This window comes from Lonchura striata, chromosome 2, assembly GCF_046129695.1.
Source record: "Lonchura striata isolate bLonStr1 chromosome 2, bLonStr1.mat, whole genome shotgun sequence".
In the NCBI taxonomy this organism is placed as follows: Eukaryota; Metazoa; Chordata; class Aves; order Passeriformes; family Estrildidae; genus Lonchura; species Lonchura striata.
This window is the reverse complement of record NC_134604.1, coordinates 2,034,810-2,057,966: the sequence shown is the minus strand read 5'-3', so window position 1 is coordinate 2,057,966 and position 23,157 is coordinate 2,034,810. Positions and strand designations below refer to the sequence as shown.

General features: G+C 37.2%; 1 protein-coding gene across 5 annotated transcripts in view; it reads left to right on the top strand.

The window, feature by feature from the left end:
• CBLB (Cbl proto-oncogene B) overlaps nucleotides 1–23,157 on the top strand; it is a 134,723-nt gene that overhangs the window by 76,556 nt on the left and 35,010 nt on the right. For all 5 annotated transcript variants that reach the window (XM_021534893.2, XM_021534897.2, XM_021534896.2 and 2 more), the window contains exons 5-10: nucleotides 6,515–6,671; nucleotides 11,155–11,276; nucleotides 13,373–13,510; nucleotides 15,039–15,126; nucleotides 17,400–17,531; nucleotides 21,234–21,437. In XM_021534893.2, the coding sequence (XP_021390568.2) occupies nucleotides 6,515–6,671; nucleotides 11,155–11,276; nucleotides 13,373–13,510; nucleotides 15,039–15,126; nucleotides 17,400–17,531; nucleotides 21,234–21,437 (841 nt within the window). The remainder of the gene's footprint in view (nucleotides 1–6,514; nucleotides 6,672–11,154; nucleotides 11,277–13,372; nucleotides 13,511–15,038; nucleotides 15,127–17,399; nucleotides 17,532–21,233; nucleotides 21,438–23,157) is intronic.

The following is a 23,157-nucleotide window of genomic DNA, read 5'->3' as shown; positions in this document are numbered from 1 at the left end:
AGTAAACCCCCCCCCCCAGTGGGTTGTAAATATGCATATAAAACACAATCTGATAGCATCTTCATTACCAACATTTTATTGCTGTACGGTGCTTGATGAGAATCTCCCTTGATTTTGCACATTGCATCTTTTACTGTTTTGGTGGGGTTTATTTTTTTGTCCCTTTTTTGTGTTTTTTGGTTGGTTTGTTTTTTTGGTTTTTTTTTAATTTTTTTCTGAGTAGAAATGTGCAAAATGCCACAGGGAGCAATCCTGAACTGAGAAGGAGAGTAGGCAAGATGACCTAACAGATCTTTCAGCTTCTGAATTTGAAAACAACAGAAGTCATGCAGGGCTTGGTAACTATTGGAATTTGTTAGACAAATTTGTGATTTGTGGCTGTCTTCACATTGCAGGATGAAGCAGAAGCAAAATGTCAGTGTTTGTAGATTTTCACTTTTTCCATAGTTCTGCCATTTATTTATCTTTTAAGCCTTTTATTCTTTATTGTGGAACTTTTAAAATGTTAAAGAATTTTTTTTAATGTTTTCAGGTAAATTGAAAACATTTAGTTGCTAAGGAAATAGGAATTCTTTCACTGTTGGGATCAAAGACATTACTATTTTAATGCTCCTGTACTTTTCTCCAGATGAGGCCTGAAATGTATTTATTTTTTATTGGAATTTATGAAAAAAATGTGGCTATTGATTTCTCTGTAGCAGTGAAATAGTTCATTTCACATTGATATTCTAAACTTTGAGTAGCTGTGGTTCTGCTGTGGTCAGTGCTTTTTGGCTCAGGGCAGAGCAGACACAGCCTCAGTGGTTTGGGTTCACAGGAGAAGTAATAAAACAGGCAGACCACAATGCACAACTTATCTGACAGTTAAATGTTTTCAAGTTCAAGAGACCTCAGATAAGCTAAATTTTAACACCTTGTTAATCCCCTGAATTTATTACTTGATTTTCTGTTCTTGCTGCTGACAGTGCCCAAGAGCCCCATTACTGCCTAAATAGTATAAAAATACAGACTGAAGAGTTGGTCCTGGCCCAAAGAGCTTAAAATCTGAGTATGAACTGAAGTGTAAAGGGAAGCCAAAGACAGAGATGAAAGCAGAAGAGGCAGTGATCCAAACACCATCACCTTCATCACTGTCAAGACAGGTGTTCTAGCACCAGGAACTTTTAACGAGGAGGAGAGCAACAGAAATGGGACTTTCGGGCTGTGATTCCTTCCTCAGCTGATCAGTAGCACAGGCTTATTGATAAAACTTGTTTAAACTTGAGTTAGAGACAAAAGGTATTGATCTCTGGGTGCTCAGGAGACAGGAATCTCCCTAGACTTCTTTCTTACAAATGAAAGATGAAAAAAGTTTGAATAAGACAACAGGTAATGTCAGAGAGGAGAGGAAGTCGGTAGAAAGTTGCAAGACAGGATTAAAAGATGGAAAAAGTCAGTCTTCACAGCTGTTCTGGATAACTAAGAATAAGGTAAAATGGCATGTGTCAAAGATGAAAGAAGAAAGTTCTGATACTTGGCACACGAGATGGTGAGACAGGAGAACACATGGATAGGCAGCAGGGGCAATGTTTTAATATAAAAGGATGTGCAAAAGCATGAGCGTGCTTTGGGTTTGTGGTTAGAGATCAGAATTGAAAATACAGAGAAGTGAATCCCTTTGGGGACACTTGGGCAAACAAAAGAGAGAGTTCCTGTATCTCTTAAGGAGCTTGCTGTCTCTCCAGCAATGTCCACTTACTTTGGAAGTGGCTTTTTTTGGTGCTATATTTTCTCCATTTCCTAAGGCTAATTTTCTTTCTTTTACCTTCTCTGTTCTCTGTTTTACCTTCTCTGTTCTCTGTTTTTCTCTCTTTTACCTTCTCTGTTATATTCATCTGTATTTGTTGGGAGTGATGTCACTATTTAGCAATTGTACAGGCATGGCATGGCAGAATTCATTTTTTCCCTTAGGACTGAACTTCTCAAGCCTCCTGTGTGTCAAATATTTGCTTTGCAGTTCAGAAGCAGTGGAAACGTGTGGCCTCTCACTCAAAACTGGAGCAGCAGTCCTAAGAAAGTGCTCTTTTCAGTGGTGATAAGTCAAAATCCACAAAAATCAGAATCACTGCAGATTTACAAAGAATGTAGTTTCTATCTGGGTCAGTGTTCGCTTGAATATTTTTGAGATTGCTCTGGAAACAGTAATGGCCTTTTCATGGTGTGTTTTTTGGCAACATTTGAGAGAGTTTTTTGCAGACAAAAATGTTCACTGTAAGTGTAAGTTACACAGGTACATGTTTACCTCCCTAGACATTCTTGTAGTCTGCTCTGGTTCAGATGGAAGCAGTGTCACTTGACATTTCAAGATAGCTGCATCTCTGCATTTTTACACAACTGTGTGCTCAGGAAATACATACTTCATATATTCCAGGTTTATTTTCATGCCTTTTGATTTTTAATAGTGTAGCAACATTTGGGGAGTTTAAGAAAAATACGATGTACACATGATCAGGGCAAGAGGGAAGAGAGGTCCTAAATTCCTCTGCTAAATTGCTTGAAAATCACATGCTAGACACTAATCCTTTTCCTTTAAGCATATGGAAGTTGTGTGGGTGGTGTTTAAAACATTGTATTTGAGGTTATAGAGTCATACTTTGCTTTGATGCGTGCCAACAATAGTAAATAGATACCACCCTATATAACAGTATTTTTAAAATCTTATGTTTCAGTTAGAACACTTTAGAATTCATCGTTTTGCAAATACACTTACTAGATTTACTATTGCAGAAGAAAGGGAGAGAAGTAGTGTCATTTAGAGAGGCCTGTGGAGAAATGGCTTATTTTAGTGTTTTTGAAAGGAGAAATGGCTTAGTTTAGGGTTTTTGACAGGACTCTTTAAGAGAACAATCCCAGGATAAATACCAAAATCCAGATAGTTTTGGTGGTTTTAGAGATGCACAGAAAGCCTCTTAGGGAAATATTTTTCAGGATCATTTATTTTATTTTGTTTTCTTTCCTTGAATTGGCATGGGCTTGCTTCTACTCTAATGATGAGGAAAAGTGGTACAAGGACATGTGTATAAATCATTTCCTAAAGGATTGGCAGGTAGAGATTAGGATTTCCTTGTAAAAAGTCCTTCTATTCTTTTACTGCTGTACATCACGTACACTGTGGCTTTCTTCATATTTTTGTTTCCTTCTAACATTATCTCTCTGAAGATATTTGAACTGATAGAGGGTTGCAATAAATTAATGTGGAGCAGAGTAACAATATGTACGTGTAATATAGTCAGAATTCTTTTCCCCCAAATTGTATTATAAAAAGAGAAATTGTTACCAAAGCTCTGGGTATATCTGTTTGTAATGTGTGCTTCTGCAGTAGTGCTGTACAATTTGGGCATCAAACCTTTGAGGGAAGTACAGTCACTGTTTAGTGCCATCCTCTCCTGTGAGATACTCCCCAGAACATTGTCTCAGCTGGAGTCACTCGTGGGCACTTCTTCTGCAAGGGATAGCTTATGTAAGTACAATTAAATACCTGAAATACTGAGAGCTGCACTTCCTCAGCCGAATTCTGTAGACAGCTGATGTTGCCAGGACATCAAATCACATCTTCCTGATGAGCTGAGGCAGAGCAGACTGACTCATCTCCTAGACAAGTCTCCACAGGTTCAGCCTAATAGCATGAGGCATGTGCAGAATATCTGCCAGCCTCTAGTGCAAGGTATCTTTAGGACATGATGCAACAAATACTAAAAAGATCCCTGACAATATTTATAGGAGATGCCTTCTGTGGTTCAGGAGCTGAATGAGGCAGGCAGTGGCTTCATTGCAAACAGGATTTTATTTTTGAACTTTCTGTAAGGACAGGTATCTTATATATGTAAACATATTTAAATAACATTCTATTAACTAGAACAGTCCTCATTTCACCCTTGGTCCTTTTCTCTTTCCCCTTCCACTGCCCCTGCCACCAACCAAAACCTGAATTCAAATAACACTTTAGGCTGGAGGCAGGAACAGGTGCCTTCAAAGGCTGTGTATCCCCTAAAACACAAGAAAGCTAGAGCAGTGAACTATTAATTCAAACAGAAACTCAACTTGCCAGCCATCTCTGAAAGCTTCTTTCCTGCTTGTGGCCCCTCCCAGATCTCTGCCAGACAAAAGGTCACTGGGATTCAGTGATGCAGGAGCAGGAGGAGACATTGCAGAAGCCTTCACCTTGTGAAAACTCAATAACACCTGCACTTAGTGGGTGTGTGCTGCCTGCAAGGTCTCAGAGTTCAGCATAGGTGTGGGTAAACTGGAGAGAGACACTAGGGGAGAAATAATCCCTGGCTGGTGCTGCTTCAAAGTATTTAGGAATGATAACTCTATAAAATAGCTGCCGAAAAATAGGAGTTAACAAGTTTCAACAACCAATTCACACCTTTATTTAAAGAAAGCAGAAGATAAAAGACCTATCCCACAAAGCTGCAGAGAAAACAAACTCGCTGAATTTAGTGTATTTTAAATTTGGGCCACCATTACTCCAAGCACTTGTTCTTGGAGAAATCCCAAGAAATAACTTTAGATGTTATTTCATTAGCTAATCACTCATTTTCCAGCATCTGGTTTCTGTCTCAGCCAAAGTACTAGCCAACAGAGCCCTAAAAACATAGTCCTGAAGAATTTCCTTTTCTCTGTTGCTGGTGGAGTGTGCAGGGTGTTAGTGAATAGATAGCAAAAATTCTACTTATTAATTGCATCTAGGAAGCTGCTTGTGCAGGACACGAAAAACCAGTTGTTAACGTGTACTATGGCTGTGATCATATCTGATAAATGCTCTATTTTTTTTTTGTTGTTGTTGTTGTAGGGTGATGTTAAAAAAACTCAAAGCAATGAAATTAATACCTCCCCTGCAAGTAAAACCCCAACAAATAGCAAGCAAACAAAAAACCCACAGTCAACCCTGAAACTTTTCTAACCCCATTTCAGCATGATCCTTAATCCTGTAACCATTTAGGGTGGTTTATAAAGAGAATCAGAAAACATTTTGGAGCCAAGGTTCCAAGAGATAAATAAGCAGTAGGTGCTTGAACTAAGACAACTTTAACACCACAAAAACTCAACTTTTCTATTTATTTTTTCTGGTCTGAATTTAATGCAATGTTTTATTCTGTCTTTACCCTAATGAAAATTTGATGTGCATTCTTTCATAAATGCCATCTGATGTGGTGTTTCTCTTCAGCTCTTTGTGGTTTCCTGTTTTTCACATGCAGATGAAAGTATCTGCTGAGATCTATTAAACTTCCCATTTTGTCATCTATGACTTTCTCAATACAAGCCTGCATGTAACAAGTGGATTTATTTGCACTTAGAAATGTAAATATCTTATGCAATAGAAACACAGGAGTGTGTCTTTAGTGTTGTACTTCAAATTACTGCTTGTTTTAATTTAGGATAACTGCATAGTATCTGTTACACAGGACCAACTTAATACAGTTGGTTTTTCCCAGTCATACTAAGTAATTTACATTTTTGCATGAGAAAATACTTAGAAAAACTAAGGCAGTTTGAACTAATAAAAATTGCAGGAAACATTACTGAATTTGTGAGGCCTGTGTCTTTTGCTGATTTAGCACTTATTAACAAAAACTGTGAATGTGTGAGATCTTGTCCTGAATAATTATGCATCGGTTATATTTTGGTTAATTAAAATGTTTTTAAAATATCATATAATCTGATCTCAATATGTGGCAGAACATTTTTAGGAGATGTTAAGGCTTGGTAAAATTTTGATTTGACCTTAATGACACAAGAAGAATTGCTGTTATTGAGAGTGATAAGATGGAGCATATTGAAGTGATCAACCTCATGCCAGTTTCTAAATATAAGTACTCAGTAAAATAAGTAACCTGCATTATCTTCAACTGTGCAAATAGAAACTGAATCTGACAGAACATGGCTTTGTGCGTTAGGAAGGGTAATTCTAATTTCCTGTCTATTAAAGTTAATGTATCTGTCATGGCTTATGACAGGGCTTGGACCACTCTTGGTAGTATCTGGTTGATTGCTGTCATGTTACTTGACCACTGTTCATGAGCTTTAGCTATAGCAAAAATCACAAAATTGTAGATTTTAAATTGTTGCTTCTCACAGGGAGGCTGTGAAGAAAAGGGTTCTTCTACAAGCACAGAGCTGGTCCTTTACATTATCTCTGAAAGGATGTGAGATTGTTTGCAACACCTGCTTGGTGTAGGGAATTTTGGTTTCTGTGCTGTTCTTTTTGTTGTACTCCTAATTAGGGAAGCTTGAATATTTATCCCTGTGAAGAAAATGACACTTCATCTGTGTTTAAAGGAAGGTAAGCCATTCTTGTATTTGCTTAGGCTGCTTTCAGAAAACTTAATTTGTAGGTGTTTATTTCCTCTGTAGAGAAACCAAATTAATGTTACAGTTCACTCCTTTGAAAGTTCAGTTTTGATGTCTAAATGAGGTATCAAGTCTTAAGTATGTTATTTCATTGGATTTATTCTTTCTACCTATTTAACAGAACTATAGTGCCATGGAAAGTGTTCAGGCAGTGCCTTCATGAAGTTCATCAGATTAGCTCTGGTTTGGAAGCAATGGCTCTTAAATCTACTATTGACTTGACCTGCAATGACTACATTTCAATTTTTGAATTTGATATCTTCACTAGACTATTTCAGGTAAGATTTGAAAATTATAGATATTTATGAGAATTTGAGAAGCTTAGTGCCCTGAGGCAAGGAAGCAGATTTAAAAAAAAAATACTGAAAGAACTAAAACATTGTGATTTACCAATAATTTGTGCATTTCTTTTAGTCCTTCAGAGGTGTTTCAGGCAGCAACACCCACATCTGAAAAACTGAAAGCATCCAGCAACACCTGCTTCATTTCTGTGTGCATCTAGTGTTACTAAAATAGCTGTTGCTGCTTACTTTTCACTATTTTTAAATACATTCCTAGAAATGTAGACCTCTGATAATCAAAGTTTAAGTTGTGTTTTCTGTTGTGCATTTGTATCTACATATATGAGATGTTTCTACAAACTCATAAGGACAGTTAGATATTACTTTCTTTTAGGCTAAATGTAGGCCTCTTTTCTTTATCAACATGTTTTTTGCCATTAATGCTTATTTACAACAAGGAACTATATTTGGGAATAGCAATAATTGTTTTATTGTTAATATTTATCTGAAATAAGCTTTTCCTATATGTTATGTATCTTTTTCAATGTCATGTCTTTACTACAGAATATACTTAAAGTATTTTAGTCAATATAGAAGTCGGTACTGCTTTGCATCTACATTAGATTTACTGTTTCTGAATTTATCACTTTAAATATTTCTTTTGTATATAGAAACTATTGAGATATGCAACCATTTATTTGATAATTTATTTTATTACCCTGTACAGTGATACATTAGTACAGAGCCACAAGTTAGACTGGGAAAGGTACAGACTGGACATTAGGAAAAGTGTCTTCACTGAAAGGGTTATCAAACATTTAGGGACATGATTTAGTGGGGGTCTTGACAGTGCTGGGTTAATAGTTGGACTCAATGATCTTTAAAGTATTTTTCCAACCTATAAGAATATGTCATTATTCTTTAGCCTGATGGAGATATGTTCAGAATATCAGCTTTACATCAAACCCTGGGTTGATGTTTGTTCTGTTTTCCACATTGTCCTGTGCTAATTGTTGCTTAGATGTCCCAGTTTTGCTGTTTTGGGAAAGGGTACCATTACGAAGTTAATAGTAAAATCTGGCAGGAGGGGATTAATGATTTCAGTTTATAGAGATTTGATTTTGATTATCTCTTCTCCATGCTGAGTCAAAACAGTGTCACAGTTGCAGGTGTTAATGGTGTCAGTAAACTCTTTTTAATTGAACCACAAATATTGGTCACTTATTTTCTTTGTGGGGCCACTGCTGGTTTGATTCATTACTGTGCCTCGTGCTAGAAGAAGGGGATCAGCAGTATTGATACATGTCAAGAGAGATGACTGGTAAGGGTTAACTTTTAATTCAGCAGAGAAGCAGAGAGATATGTTTTGGCAAACAGATTAGGTGCAAAAGCTGTGTAACTGTTGAACTGAACTTGCGCTGAACTTGGTCTGAGAACTTCTCCCAGGAGGTTACATTTTACTTCTCTAGTTTTTAAACAGCTTCTGTAACTATGTGCGCATACACCCACGGAGAGAAAATCCCAATTAAGTAATCAAAATACTGTTTTGCCAACTGTGGGTTATGTTACAGAAAAGCTGCGTTGGTAATGGTGTTTATTCACAGAAGAAAGCACGGCTCAGCTTTATGGAGATCCTGTGAAAGGGAAGTTGCTCCCCCTGCCTCCCCATTGTATTTATGCACAGCTTTAAGTGCTGTGTTCCCTGACCAGGGAGCAGCTTAGCACAGCAGAATATCTGGATGCTCTGCAGGAACTTCACTCTGTTACTGTTAACATGTCCTTTGGTGTGAAAATACTGCCACTGAAGAGAAAGGGATCAAATCTTGTCCCATTTAGCACTTCTGCTCTGGTAAGACTCTGTACACAAGGCAAGCTATGGGTTCTTGCCTTTGAATGGTTTGGGTTGGAAGAGACCCTAAAGATTATCTCATTGCAACCCCCCTGCCATGGGTAGGGTAGGGACACACTTCCACTAGACCAGGTTGCTCAGAGCTCCATCCAGCCTGAACACTTTCAGGGATGGGGCATCAACTGAAATGTTGTGGATCAGCTTCCCTGGGCAGCCTGTTGCAGTGCCTTCATTACACTTAGACTGAAGAATTTCTTCCAAATATCCAGTCTAAACCTATAGGCTTTCAGTTCAAAACCCTTCCCCCTTGTCTTATCCCTCCAAGCCCTTGTCAAGTCCCTCTCCAGCTCTCCTGTAGACCCCTTTAGGTACTGGGATGCTCTTCCAGGTTTGCCCAGAGCCTTCTCTTCTCCAGGCTGAATAATCCCAGCTCTCTCAGCCTGTCTCTACAGGAGAGGTGCTGTGGCAAGCACATTTCCCTCCCTTTCAGGATTTTTCATAGAGGTGCACAGAGAGAAATGAAAGAGAAAACAATTTCTATTTTTGCTCCTTGTTTTTCCTATATGGAATATGTTTGGAGAATTGTTTACCTGGGGTGAGTGCTTGGTTGGATTCTGCTGAGGATTGTTTGAGCCTGATGGCCAATCCAATCCAATCCAATCCAATCCAATCCAATCCAATCCAATCCAATCCAATCCAATCCAACCCACCTGGGGCTGGACTCTCAGAGAGGGTCACGAGTTGTGTTGGAGTCAGAGAAGGTAGTTTGTAGTTTGAGTATCCTCCTTTTATATAGTATACTGATGTATTTTAGCATAGTTATAATAAAGAAATAATTCAGCCTTCTGAATTGAGTCAGACATGGTCATTTCTTCCCATTGGGTTGGCCTGCATTTACAATAGAGGTGCTCCATCCTCTGGGCTTTTCCCAGCAGGTCCATGTCCTTCCTGTACTGAGGCCCTGGAGCTGGATGCAGCTCTTTAGGGTGGTCTCAGGAGAGATGAGGAGATGGAGAATCCTCTCCCTTGCCCTGCTGGCCCCCCTGCTCTGTGTGCAGCCCAGGTCACACTTGGCTTTGTGAGCTGGGAATGCACCTGGCTGGGTGGTGCCTCTCACCCAGGTCCTGCTGAGCAGGGCTGCTCCCAGTCCATTTTCCCAACACCCTGCAGGACCTTGTGTGGGTCTCAGATTCAGTCAAAGGAAGAAACTGAGAGTTTCTAGCCAGGCAGAGGCCTGGGAAAGAGCTGGGAAATAATGTAAATAATTCTTTATCTCTCTTGTTTTTCACATTGTTTATATGTGAGTTCTATCACTGTGCATCAAGCACTCTGCACCAATGCTGTGGGTTGTTTTCACTTCAGGACCAATGGATTTGGTCCTCACGAAGCTCTGGATAAAAGAGCAGGGTATTTTGAATAAATCAGAATTTTACTCTCAACAGCCTTCTGAGTCAGAATCTCTTCATTCCCATCCTGCCTCGACAGTGACACCTTGCACTTGGCCTTGTTCAACCTGTTAAAGGAGCTGGCAGGATGCAGACTGGGATTTTTCCTTTTTTCCTCCTTGCTTTTGGAGAAATTTAAACACTTCAGGTTCCTTAGGGCCTCTGTGCTGAAACCTGTCTTCTATTCCACGTGTACAACTTGATGAGGTGGTAATTTTAAAATAAACAGGTGTTTAGACAGTGGCTAGGGTTTGCCTGGGAAAAGTAACAATCTCAGACAGATCTGTTAGGATAATCTGCTCAAGCATGTCACACTGGCATTCCATCTCTGCCTGATTGGCCCTCAGAAGTTCTTTTAAAAAAGAGAATTTGCATGGCACATAAGAACACAAGCCTCTTGTCTTGTGTCACTTAACTTCACCTGCCTTGATTTTGCTGAGAAATAGATCAAAAATCTGCAAACCAGTCAGAGTCAGTTTCTTGACTTCCCCAAATGCTGGCAATGGATGTTTTTATGTTTGTATTAATCCATAACTTTAAAAAAAATCATCCTTCATTTACAGTAATGGACTGTTCTGTATTATTTGAAGTGACAGCCTATTAGGCATGTTTCACTGAGTTTTCTGAAGCATTTGCTATTAAAGTTAGCAAATAATCAGGTGAAGTATCAATATTTGTTTTGTTTTCTGGCTTTAATGCCATTATGGTGACTGAAGAAATCAAGAAGTAGAGAATAAAAAAGGAATGACAGCTAAAATAAGCAGTTTTATTATGATTCATTTGTTAGTGTTACTTATCATTAACTATGAAAGTGCTTCAAGACATCTCAGGCTTAATTGTTTTTTTATTAAAACATCATGGAGTCATACTTTCCAGGTTCTAAGTAAATATGGTGTTTAATATTTTATGTAGCTATGAATAGAAGGTCTCTTAAATTCAGGGTCTTCAAAATCTCTATCCAAAAATCTGTGCTTGGTGTTCTTAGAATAATTCTTTTGAAGGAGCACTTGTAGCAACGTTGGGTATATAGGAGAGTCCTTTGTACCACTTAGACCTAAAGCAAAAGTGTGTATTTTTCAGCTGAAGCTAAAACTCTTCAGGTGTGTCTGACATACAGACTGGAGTTTTATTAGAAATACAGAAGTACCTGGCTTAGTCCCTTTACTGGTTTGCCTTCTCTCTGTAGCCATGGGGCTCAATCTTAAGGAATTGGAACTTCTTGGCTGTGACACATCCTGGATATATGGCATTCCTGACATATGATGAAGTGAAAGCAAGGCTACAGAAATACAGCACTAAACCTGGGAGGTGAGAAACTTCACTGTGTATTGCTCTCCAAATAAACCTGCTTTCTCAGAACCTACCTCATTATGCTAGCTTCATACTTCTAATTTGCGTATTTTTGCATTTTATTTAACACTCACTTCAGCACTGAAGAAGTGAAGCAAAACATATTATATTAGTACACTGAAGTCTAAATATGTAAAAATAAACAGAAAGAAATTGAAAATAAATTGCTTTTTCTTTCTTCTTCTGAATCAGGTAAAACCAGCAATGTATTAATGAAAAGCATATTTTAAAATATAATTTGATTTTCAAAATTTGCATTGAATTTTTACTTAACAGTAAAGCAAAAATCATTTTCACATCTTTCATGGTAGCATTCAAGCTATAAATTTAATCTGTGCTTTTGTGTTCCTTTAGTGCTTAATATCTTTCTTTTTCCTTTGCCTGTATCATTCTATATCATAAACTCTTCACCTAGAAAAGCAATCAGTCAGATTAAAGATCATGACATGTAGAGTTTTAAAATAATTTTTATGTGGTGCTGTGCATAGTAAATTAGTTAAACTGAGCATTTACCACTATGTCACTGTTGTCCTGGGTATTTTCCTCACCTGGGAGAAAAATAAAATCAATAATGGATTTAATCCTATACTACTATTTATTTTGCTAGTTTTATCCTACAGTTATAAAGCTTTTTCCCTAATGTCTTCTTGTTGAAACTTTTGCAGAAGCACATAGTTAAAGTGCATTGCTTTGAAACTCATTAGTGAAGCCTACCAACAGTTACACCCATATTCTGTTCTTGGTTTCTTTCAATTTTTAACAACTAGTATAATGTATCTTAAGTTACCCTAGTGGTCAAGTCCATACATACAAAAATCTTGTGGCTCCAACAGAAAACTGCTGATTTTTAGCTTGATACTCATGGACACTACTACAGAAGTCAAATAACTAGGTTGATTTTGAGAGCATTTGATACGTTCACTATTTTCTCTGTAATTAATCCTGATGTTATGATAGAGAAATTACCCCATGTACCTTTTATGTTCCTTGTAAATAGACAGTTTTAAGACAGATTTCTACTGCATATCAGAAAATTGCTTTCTGAGTTGCTTAGGTGAAATGCTGGAATGTGAAAGAAGGGATATGAAGTGAAATTCCTTCTTTAATTTGACTAAAACATCCTGCAAATTACAAGATTCTGTTCAGATGAATAGTTGGCACCTCAGTGTAACGTGGGCCCTACTGAAGGTTGGAAGAGCTCTGCCAGACTTCAGAGAGGCTTAGATTCCTCATCTTAGTTTGGAACGAAATAAAATATTGATGTGTAATTAAGAAAAGCTACTCTATAGTACAGAATTGAGTTTGTGGTCTTTCAATGTGAGATGCTTTTCTCAGTGAGGTTTTCTCATGTCTGACATGAAAGGGAATAGAGTTTTTATTATGAAGCTCTATACATGCCCAGTTGCTTGCAATCTTCCTTGTCTTCTGATTGTGCTCTCTGTCTACATTATGTATACTCTCAGCTACCACTTGTAACACAGAGAAATATTTAAAAATAAGTCCAATTGTATGGTTAATATTTGATTTTTCTGAAACAGAAGTGGTGTTTCTTTTGTTCACCTCCACAGGCTCACAGAAAATTACCATTTTCTAGTAGATCAGGTTTTATCATTCATCTTTCCTGTTTCTGTTGCACCTAAAGAGTCTTTATATTTTTCATTCCACTTGTTCAGGTGATTGGCCTGCACATGCACAAAAGGTGTCTGTGGTAGCTATGGAGACTGGATAATATCATATATTATTCTTGAAAAGGTTTATGGACATGTCTGAGTGAAATGGCTCACGGTGAATGTGCAGCTTTCACTCTGAGAACTAAAACACAAGCAGGTGAAAAGCAGGGCTTAGGCAGCTGCTCTTACTTTATTTCTGCCCATGAGAAATTTGACAGTGTAGAAGGGACAGGTTTATTTAGGATTCTACAAAGAACGTGGCAGAATTGGGAATCTTACCCAAATATTCAGAGACCTAATTCAGCGTCTGAACCAGAGGCCATAATTGCTCAGTTCACTTCTTTTGCTGACCTCTGACTTTTCATTCATGCTGTCTTTGTCAAGCTACATTTTCAGACTGAGTTGCACTCGCCTGGGCCAGTGGGCCATTGGCTATGTGACTGGAGATGGGAACATCCTGCAGACCATACCTCACAACAAGCCTCTGTTTCAAGCCCTGATCGATGGCAGCAGGGAAGGATTGTAAGTACCAATTCTTACACCACCACCATGGCTATGAAATCCTCATTCCTTGTTGCCTTAATGTTTATGTGGGTAGTTAAAGATGTTTAAAACAGAGAATCGCCATGTGGTGGTTAGCATTCTTTCAGAGTTTCAGGACCATTCATTTAATATATTTTAAAAAACGCTTGTTTCTAGTTAATTCCATTAACCAGGGTTACTGAAAGTTAACCAAAGTCATATCTCATGGCAAATAAATTCCATGAGAAAGTAAAATGAGACAGCAGTTTCATTGATCCCTCCTTCCCCCCACAGCCCCCCAAGAGTCCCAAATGCACTTAAGTTTATTGAACAGTTACTGCTTCCAGTTACTCATGTGTCCAACTGTGGACAATGATTTGAAAGCTATGTAATTGCTTTTTTATATATTGTGCAGCCAGAACATTTTCTACATTCTAATAGTTTACTGAAAAGATTTATAATTATTAGAGAATGTAAGTTTATGGGGAGAAGTAGTACATTTTTGCTAGGTTGGCTGAAGTAATATACAAATATTTGGTGTCAGAATCTTTTTATTGAGATACATGTTTTGGTATACCCAATATAAATAAATACAATGTGAAAGAAAAAGGAAAAGCAATTGATCAATCCTTAAAAAAAAAAAAAAGTCGATAAATCTTTTTCAAACTCATAATTTTTCTCAGTCCTACACAGTCTAGTATTTTTTTTCAGGTATGATGATTTCATACCTGTAATAAAAACACACTTACATTGGTAGTGTTTCTCTCTGACAAAAACTGAGCAAACGAAAACTGGAGCTGAGAATATTTTATGCAGAGTGATATTTTTGTACCTTATGACTTTTTCATTATGTCGCTGAAAAATATATGACCTTTAAGAAACTGTTTCTGAGTTACAGGTAACATAAACCTGAATACAGACCAGCTTAGGCTTGCTGTGATATCATTTAACCTATTGTTAATGTCCCACACAACTGAAATGATCACATTACTTCTTGCCTAATGTCCAGTGTCCATCAGTTGTAGATTCTTGTCATAATATACATAGATACGCACTTATGTAATATTGTGACAGATATAAAATTATATACATCATAATACAGGTAAATACAAATGCATTACCTTCTTTTCTGCAGCTTTACTTGCAATAATTTAGAGTCCAGGCATGATACTCCCAGTGGGGAAATCACTGGGAAGTATGAGTTCACTGTGAAACAGAGATCTGAAATAATATTCTTTTGGGCTACCCCTAGAAGGTGATCTGCTAATCAAGGCTCAGATACATGCTGGTGGTAGTTGTCCAAGTGATGTCAAAATCTTTCCTCTGTTTTTATAAATACGCTTGAGCATGTGTCAAATTGAATATGTAGCAATTCAGCCAAAAGATAAAATAGATGGCTGAGGAAAGATGATTTATTTTAGCTAATGTCTACTGCAACTTATTCTGCCCCCTTGATATTTTATAAGTATGATTTAGCTAATAAAGCTAAAGAAATGTGCATATTTCTAACAGTCTTCTTGTGATGCAGCTATCTGTTCCCAGATGGACGAAGTTATAATCCTGATTTGACAGGATTATGTGAGCCCACACCACATGATCACATAAAAGTCACGCAGGTATGTTGGCAGAGTTTGAAGTTGCTTTGTAATCTTCACTTCCCTTAGTATTTCACCTAGCATTAATAATAAGGCTTCATTAAACTGTGAGTAATAAGTTCATAAAAGAGACAATATGCTGTTGATAGAAGGGCTTAGGTGAGGAAGAGGATAATAATATTTTAAATTGTGGAGTGGCATGTCTTGGAATGCTTTGTGTATTGTGAGCTTTTTCCAAATGAGAGGTGTTTCAAACAGCTACTAAAGGTTTTTCTGATATTTATGTAACAGATTTACGTAGCTTGTTTTTTCCTTGCTAATAACAAAGGGGAATACAGGAACAAAATGAGAATTGAATAATAGTTTTGAAGCCTGAATAGGAATGGTATATTTGATTGGCAAGTCCAGGAGCAATACATTGCAAATTACCAGTTCCAGGGTATCCAGCTTTCTCCTTTTCTTTGTGGTGCAAATTGAAAAAGGGATCACGGAAAACAGCAGAAGTAATTAAATGCCTAAACAAAGTCACTTTGCAGAGAATTGCAGAGAAAATTAGAATATGTAGTTCTGTTTATAGTCGTGTTAAGTCATGATGTGATGAATTCTGCAGATGTTTGATAGTCAAGTAGTAGGAAGCAGCCACCCCAAGACAAATGCTTGATTAAAAATGGTGCTGAAATTAACACTAGAAGGTTAAGGAATACTGTGTACAATATTTTTCCTGATGGAAACATTTGGAAGACTTGAGGATATGTTCAAAGAAAGACATCAGGCTAGATACAAGCCATGCTGTTCCAGGTCTTCTGTTCCTTCAAATCAGACTGGATGACCTGCTGAGTCTTCTGCACTTCTGTGTGCTCTATGTGCACTCCACTCCAGAATTGTTTTAGAAAAGAAGCATTCTTTACTATCAGAAATACCATTACAAATATATCTGTTTTGTAAGTAAGAGAATTCCTAAAAACTGAAAAAAACCTGAATACTTCAACTTCTCTGACTTCCATCTTTTCCCTCCAGTCTTAAGATAATAATGAAAGAGTAATGGAGATTTATCAGGTATTTGTGTTGTTCAGAGCAGTGCTGCAGCCCTTATCTTCACTTTTTCATAAAGAAAGGAGAAGCAGCATATGGTCAATGACTACCTTGTTTTTCACAGGCCAATCCTATTTTATTTTGAATTTAGTGAATGACTAAAGTTATTTCTGCACATGTAGTTATGAGGACATTATTACCTAATTCTGATGGTAATTCAACAGAGTCTGAATTATGTGAGTCTGCCTTAAATAATATATAATTCAAGAGGTTTAAAGTAGTCACTCTGCCTGCTTAAACTATGAAAAGATGGTATGAAAGTGGCTGCAGGGCTAGATTGCTGCAGATGGATTCTTTACTAGGTCTCCACCAAAAGCATCTTTAGTACACTGACTGCAGCTGCAGATACAAGCTCTCTCTTTTGTTTTCTCTTTTTCTTAGCCTCGTGTCCCCTCACTTCACTTAGCAGTAGCTGCTGATTTTCCCATTATCTGGATTGTACTTACTTTAGGCTTTCAAAATTTGTTTTTTCAAGGCTAAGAAAGCTTATTTCAATACAAATGTATTTAAATGTCAGTTCCCCAGCAATACCTAATTCTAGAAAACTGTTCTGGACTTGAGTTTTGTCTATTATTTATTCCTTCTAATGGTGGTGTTCTACCTTCCTGTCACTCTTGTAAGTCTGCAAAGTACTGAATAATGTGTGCATGACTGTTGCCAAGTTATCCTGCAGGGTGTTCTTGGAAAGGAAATCCTTCCTTTACAAGGATTGTGTACTTCAGCATACTGCTATACAGCATCCTTGCTGGAGGTAAAAAAGCCCTCTTGCTTGTCAATTTTCAATCCAACAATTTTCGTAGTTCTAAATTCAGACCTAGAAATTAAAAGCCCAGTTTTGTTTCCATTCTTCACTTAATTTTTCACTTAGAACCACATGTTCATTTTCTTCCTTTTAGCTGCAACCAAAGAAAAGCAGGATTTGTGCCATGCATAGCAGTTACATATGACAAGTCTGTACAAAATCTAATAGGCACAGATATTTTTAACACTTTTTGGTATATATTGTAGTATATTACAGGTTGAAAGAAGCAAAAATGTAAGCTGTCTCAGTAACCTTAGTGTGGCTTCTAGACAGATCAGTAACAAGAGTTTCCTTGATTAATAAGTAAAGCAGATTGGAAAACAGGGCATTTGGAGAAGTATATATTCTTTGTGAAAAAATTGTTGGAAAGAAATAATTGCTTGACTTTCTTTTGTTCCAGGAGCAGTATGAATTGTACTGTGAAATGGGTTCCACTTTTCAGCTGTGTAAAATCTGTGCAGAGAATGACAAGGATGTGAAGATAGAGCCCTGTGGACACCTTATGTGCACTTCTTGTCTCACAGCATGGCAGGTACTGTCACAGTTTAGTTGGTGGAGAAGAGGATGGATTTCTGTTCCCTTTGTGTTTACAATGTGGCTATATGTTTACTTTTCCAGGTGCGAAGATATATATATATATATATATATATATATATTTAAAATTATAAATGTCCTCATTTTTCAAACCAGAAATCTGTGAAAAATAAAGCTCCAGGAGTCTTTGCAGCCTGGATTTGTAGTCTTGCCAAGCCATTTGCTAACTGCTGTTGAGTGGAATCTATTTCCTGAGTCCAGTACCTACTCAGACACTACAAGCTGGGTATGTGGTGCCAATTCAGTCACTTAGGTCACTTCATGATCTATTTAAAAGGCACAAAGAGGACACATAGCTGCTGGGAGTGGATAACTGACTCGACAGCATTTTAGAAGAAGAAGGGATGTCCTTGGTGAGAGAAGGATTCACTCAGCAGTAGAAGTCATGAATTGACCTGTGGAAAATTAAGCTTTTAGGATTCCTGTGTTTCACATTAGTAACATACAAAGCACTGAAACACATAGATGGCTTTAGATGATTGTTGGACTAAGAGATTGGAAGGAGGGGAAACTCCTTTCTCTCGAAGTCAGTTATGAAACATCCAAAAAAACCCAGAGCCTTCCTGGTGACCCAGGTTGGTGTGTTTTGTCCATCTGGTTCATGGATGGGAAAAGGGAGAATGGGCACCCTTAAATCAGTGCAGTTGACCTAAAAAGTAACATCTGAAGCCGGGGTCATTCATCTTTACAGCTGTGCATAATTCCTGCCCCTTCTTTCGTATATGTCATTTATGGGAAGAATTAAGGTTCATTCAGTTCTCAGATAGGACTTTGCTCCACACTTTAAATCAGTTTTTGCTTACAGATGTAGTGAGAAGAGTAAAAAGAATCCCGGAGTCTAGTCCATTTTGGACCTGTTTTTAAATTAGTTCATCCTCCATCAATGTGTTTTCACTTTTACATTTGTGGCATGTCTTCAAGTACTGTAATTTTCCTTTTCTAATTAGGACGTTTTCTACCTAATTAAGTAAGCCTCAGTGGTAAACCAACACAATATGTCAGAAGTGTCATTTGAGTTTTTCTTCCATTAGCAATAAAGGTCTCTTGAAAACAAAGTTTCCAATTTTGTGTTCTTTGTGAAATTTGAGTTTGATGTTCCAAACACAAATCTTTTAAATTGGCCATAGGTCAGAAATTCTGAGGAAATTCCATTTGAGGCATACCCACAAAAAGATATTCATTTCACTACTAAGCAGCTGCTGAGCTGGAACTATGTTTCTCATTTCAGGGCTACCCTTTCTCTATTCTTTCTTTTTTTCTGAATGACAGAGGTCTGACCACATAAATGATTGACTTTAAAAATTGTGAAAAATTCTGAGAGGTGTGTAGTTTTGTTTGCTTGTTCGTTTGTTTTTTGCTCAGCTGACAGGGCTAAGCAGAAGGACTGAAATCTCTGTGACCATTGGGTGTCTTGTGGCATGGTAGGAGCACGTTGCAGTCTTGGGCCAGTGATGTGCTCTGCGTGAGAAGCTGAAGGTCCCCAGTGCTTGGCTGGGAGACAGAGATTCAGGAAGAAAATGATAAAGCATTTTAGGCTCAGAAGGCTGACATGTTTGAATGCACCAGGTTCCATCAGAACACAGCTACCAGCTGTAATTGGTCAGGTACATCTCAGACTTCATTACAAATTTAACTTTTGTATAATTAGTGAGGCAATGAAGAGGCATTACACTGTAGCAGCATCAGCTGTTGTGAGCTGCTGGTGGGTTGTTTAATTGGCAGCATAATGGCTCGTTAGGCATGCCTCAAGAGATCCAATACAGATGTTTTCACTGAGCAGAAGAAAATTGGGTAAGCAGCATCCCATCTGCATAGAATGCTGAGGATGATTGAGCTGTTCAGCTTTGTGGGGCTCAGCCTTTCAGACAAGGCTTGGTTTCCTTGTTTCCTTTCTGTATTACGCAACAGGAGTAAAATGTCATTTATACCACAAAAACCTATTGTCTGAAAATGCCATGTTTTCTAAAAGCATATGGGCATATAGGCTCTATTGTAAGGTTAACACTGTTCTAAATAACCTTTCTGAGGGCATGGACAAGTGTGTGTATTAATATAGACATCTTGGGTATATATTCATACTATTGAATACGAGTCTGCTGATATGTTTGGTTACTAAGGCTTTTCAAAAGAAAGGATGGAAACTGCTAGTGCAGAACACAGGTATAAGACAGCCTTGAAAACTAAAAGCTCTGTGCCTCATTGATAAGGTTTTTTTTTTAGAAAATGAAACTGTAAGGAGTTGTATAGTGAGGAAGGACTTCTGTTCACTTGACCATGGACCATTTAATTTGAAGAAGTTTTTTTGAGGTACTAGAGTTGACTAGCTAGTTGTACTTATGGTGCTGAAAGTAGAGTAGATGTGTCTTTCCATACAAAATGAAAATCCAGTGCTAATCCTGCAAGTGATGTCAGGAGACAATCATTTATACTTCTCTGACCTTGTGATGCAGCTCATCCAAAAACTGTAAAATCATCAGTTTAGTAAGACTGCCAAGTGTCAAGATAAAAATAATGCTAGGAAAAAGTTAATGTTGTTTTTGCATCTGATAAATCAAAAGCCTGTGCTTTCTTGGTTATATTTTGGTATAAGTAGGTTGTTTAGAATTAATTTTGGTGTTCATATCTCTTTAGCTAGCTGTCTGTCTCCCTGACTGCAAATACAACACAATGTGATTTCTGATTTTGCTTTGAATTATCTGGAACTCTCAAAACTTCATGGTTCTTCTGGGTGGGGGTTTTACTGGTTTGTGGTTTTACTTCTTTGGGAGTGGGTTTTTATTTTATTTTTTTTTTTATATAATTCAAATCTGTGTTGTGCTTCTTGATGGAAATATTTCTGTAAGTGCTTGAAAGACTTCTGATTTTTTGTTCATTAGTAGTCTGAATCTCAAGGCTTTTTGTTTATTTCTGATGAGAAAAAAATACAGTTCTGAAATAAGTAAAAGGAATTGAATATGGCTGCTTGAAAATCATTGAACACATACTACTTTAAAATTAAAATTCAAGTAGCTCTGGTTTCTGATAATATGCGAAAATAATTCCATGTTTTATATAATTTATTGGCAATGTAGTTAAGTCCTGATTTTTTTATGTAAATATGAAGAAAGCTGTAGCTTTAGGTGTTCTGAATGCTGGTAATGCTGCTGCTGTGATGGACGGAATATGTTTTTCCAAGAAGAGCTGCATGCCATGAAGCTTGCCTGCATTTCCTAACATCAAATGAAAAATAAATACTTTAAAATTAATATAAAAGGTATATAATAAAATACATTATCTCTGTCTACACACCTCACCTTCTTTCTCTTGAGGAAATAGCAAAAAGTATGCCTGAAAGAAAACGTGTTACTTCCTGACCTGTAATATTAAGACTGATTTAGTGCTTTGTGGAGATAATGGCTACATTTTGATTAGTCATTTTTATGTAAAGCTTAGTCTATTGAAGAGAAGAATGTTTTAAATGTGCAATCATTTTATGATTTACTATAGTTAAATAATTGTTAATCTGTTTCCTGTTTATTCCAGTCCTTCTTTACAAGCTTTTAGAAGCCGGTTGAGGATGTTTCTGTGTTTTCTGCTTATAAAATGATTGCTGGTTTTGTCTCTTGTTTTTAAATTTATCTACTTTTTTGTCTTGCTGTAGGAATCTGATGGCCAGGGCTGCCCTTTCTGCCGCTGTGAAATCAAAGGGACTGAGCCAATCATTGTGGATCCCTTTGATCCCAGGGATGAGAATTCCAGGTGCTGCAGTATTTTGGATAGCTTTAGCATGCCCATGCTGGACTTGGATGATGATGATGATAGAGAAGAGTCTCTAATGATGAATCGTTTGGCCTCAGTCCGAAAGGTAACTCCAAATTCTGCACAACAGCTGAACCCAGATGTTTGTAAGCAAAGCTGCCTGTGACTTTAAGCAGTGAGAGGCTGCACTTCATGCTTCAGCTCACAGCAGCTCACTGAGCAGTTTTGGAGTTGAAAAACCAAAATGTATTACTACAAATGCATTAAGACTGAAGTTGAATTGGAGAAAAAAAAAAAAAATCCAGATTCTCAGCTCATGTGAACTGAGTTTATAATGGGCAAAGCATGAATTTGCACTAGCTGAAACTCTTATCCAAACTGTGCTGTATGGACAATTCCCTGAGCTTTTATTTGTAAAGAACAAAGCCATTCCTATATGCATTTGTTTTCTGCACATGTGTGTGCACGTGCATAGAATGTTTTAGGATTAAAGTCGAGTTTCTAAACAGTTTTCAATATTATTACTTCATAAAAGTGACTTGACACCTAATTCATACTGCACATAAGTATCTTTTAGTTACGTTTCATGTGAGTTGGCTAAGTTGTTTTTTTTCTGTAATTTTTACTATCAGATACTCTTATTGGGAAAATTATTTTTGAGATGATCCATAGTGACTTTGTGTTTTGGGATGTTTTTTGTCCTGAAGGGGCTCTATATTGAATTCTGATCTCATTGCAGGAGATTTTACTACTGATAAATAAGCACTATCATTGACAAAAGTTTATTTTATGGTCATAGTTTTTACTACTCTATTTTAGCCTGGAATAGATATTGTCAGAGGCCCTGTGACACTGATTTTGACAGAGCATTTACCAGATTTTACCTTATACTAAGGTCATCTAGACTGAATTGTTGCCTTGGAATTAATTTTGTAACATCTTACTTTTCCATTTCCTTATCATTCTATTTGTTAAAAAAAGAGTGTTCTTCATCCTCATATCTGAGAATATCTGTCAGTTAATATACATTCTTCTGATAGCCTTCCTAACCTCTTAAGGCTTATGAATCATTCTGGTGTTGTGTACATAATACAACATGCTCTACCCTTGGGAACAGTTTATCCTTCCTGCCTGGACTTAAATTGCAGTCTGCAGCATGACCTCTGTGAGATAGCCTTGAATTGATGGGCTTTTATAACACTATCACTTCCATGATAAGGCAAAAATGCATTATGCCTTTATCAAAAGAAGGAACAATAGGTTTACTATAAGAAGTCTTCTTTTAGGTATCCACCAAGTGCTTGAGTGCTTTTGTGCCTTGCTATTTTTGTTTCATTGAGTTCATTGTTCACTGAAAGAAATCTTCACTCTGCCAGCCTCCTGAAGTCTATTTGAAATTGTTGAATTATTGCATCATTTGGTGATTTTTAGCTGCTGTTTTCTTTAAATTGTTACCATTGGTTGTGCAGTGATGGTCTTAACCATACCACCTGTGGCATTGTTTATATATATATTTTGTTAGCAATGTCTTCATCAGACTTGCCTATTTCTTCAACCATTATTTATTTTTCCTGCTAATCAGTGTATCTTTGGAGCCTGCTTAAAGAAATTATACTTTTCTCTGTGACATTATGTAGAATTTTACTCTTAGTGAAATTTTCTTTTGTTTGTCATTAATGCTGTTCATATGAACAGCCTGCTGCATAATGACAGGGGTAGTAACATAATTTGTTGAAATTATGGAAGTTAGGTGGCAAAGATAATAATTTAGCTATTGCAGCCAACCTGCTGGTACTATTGTGACTTTGTAATTTCTGTGAACAAAC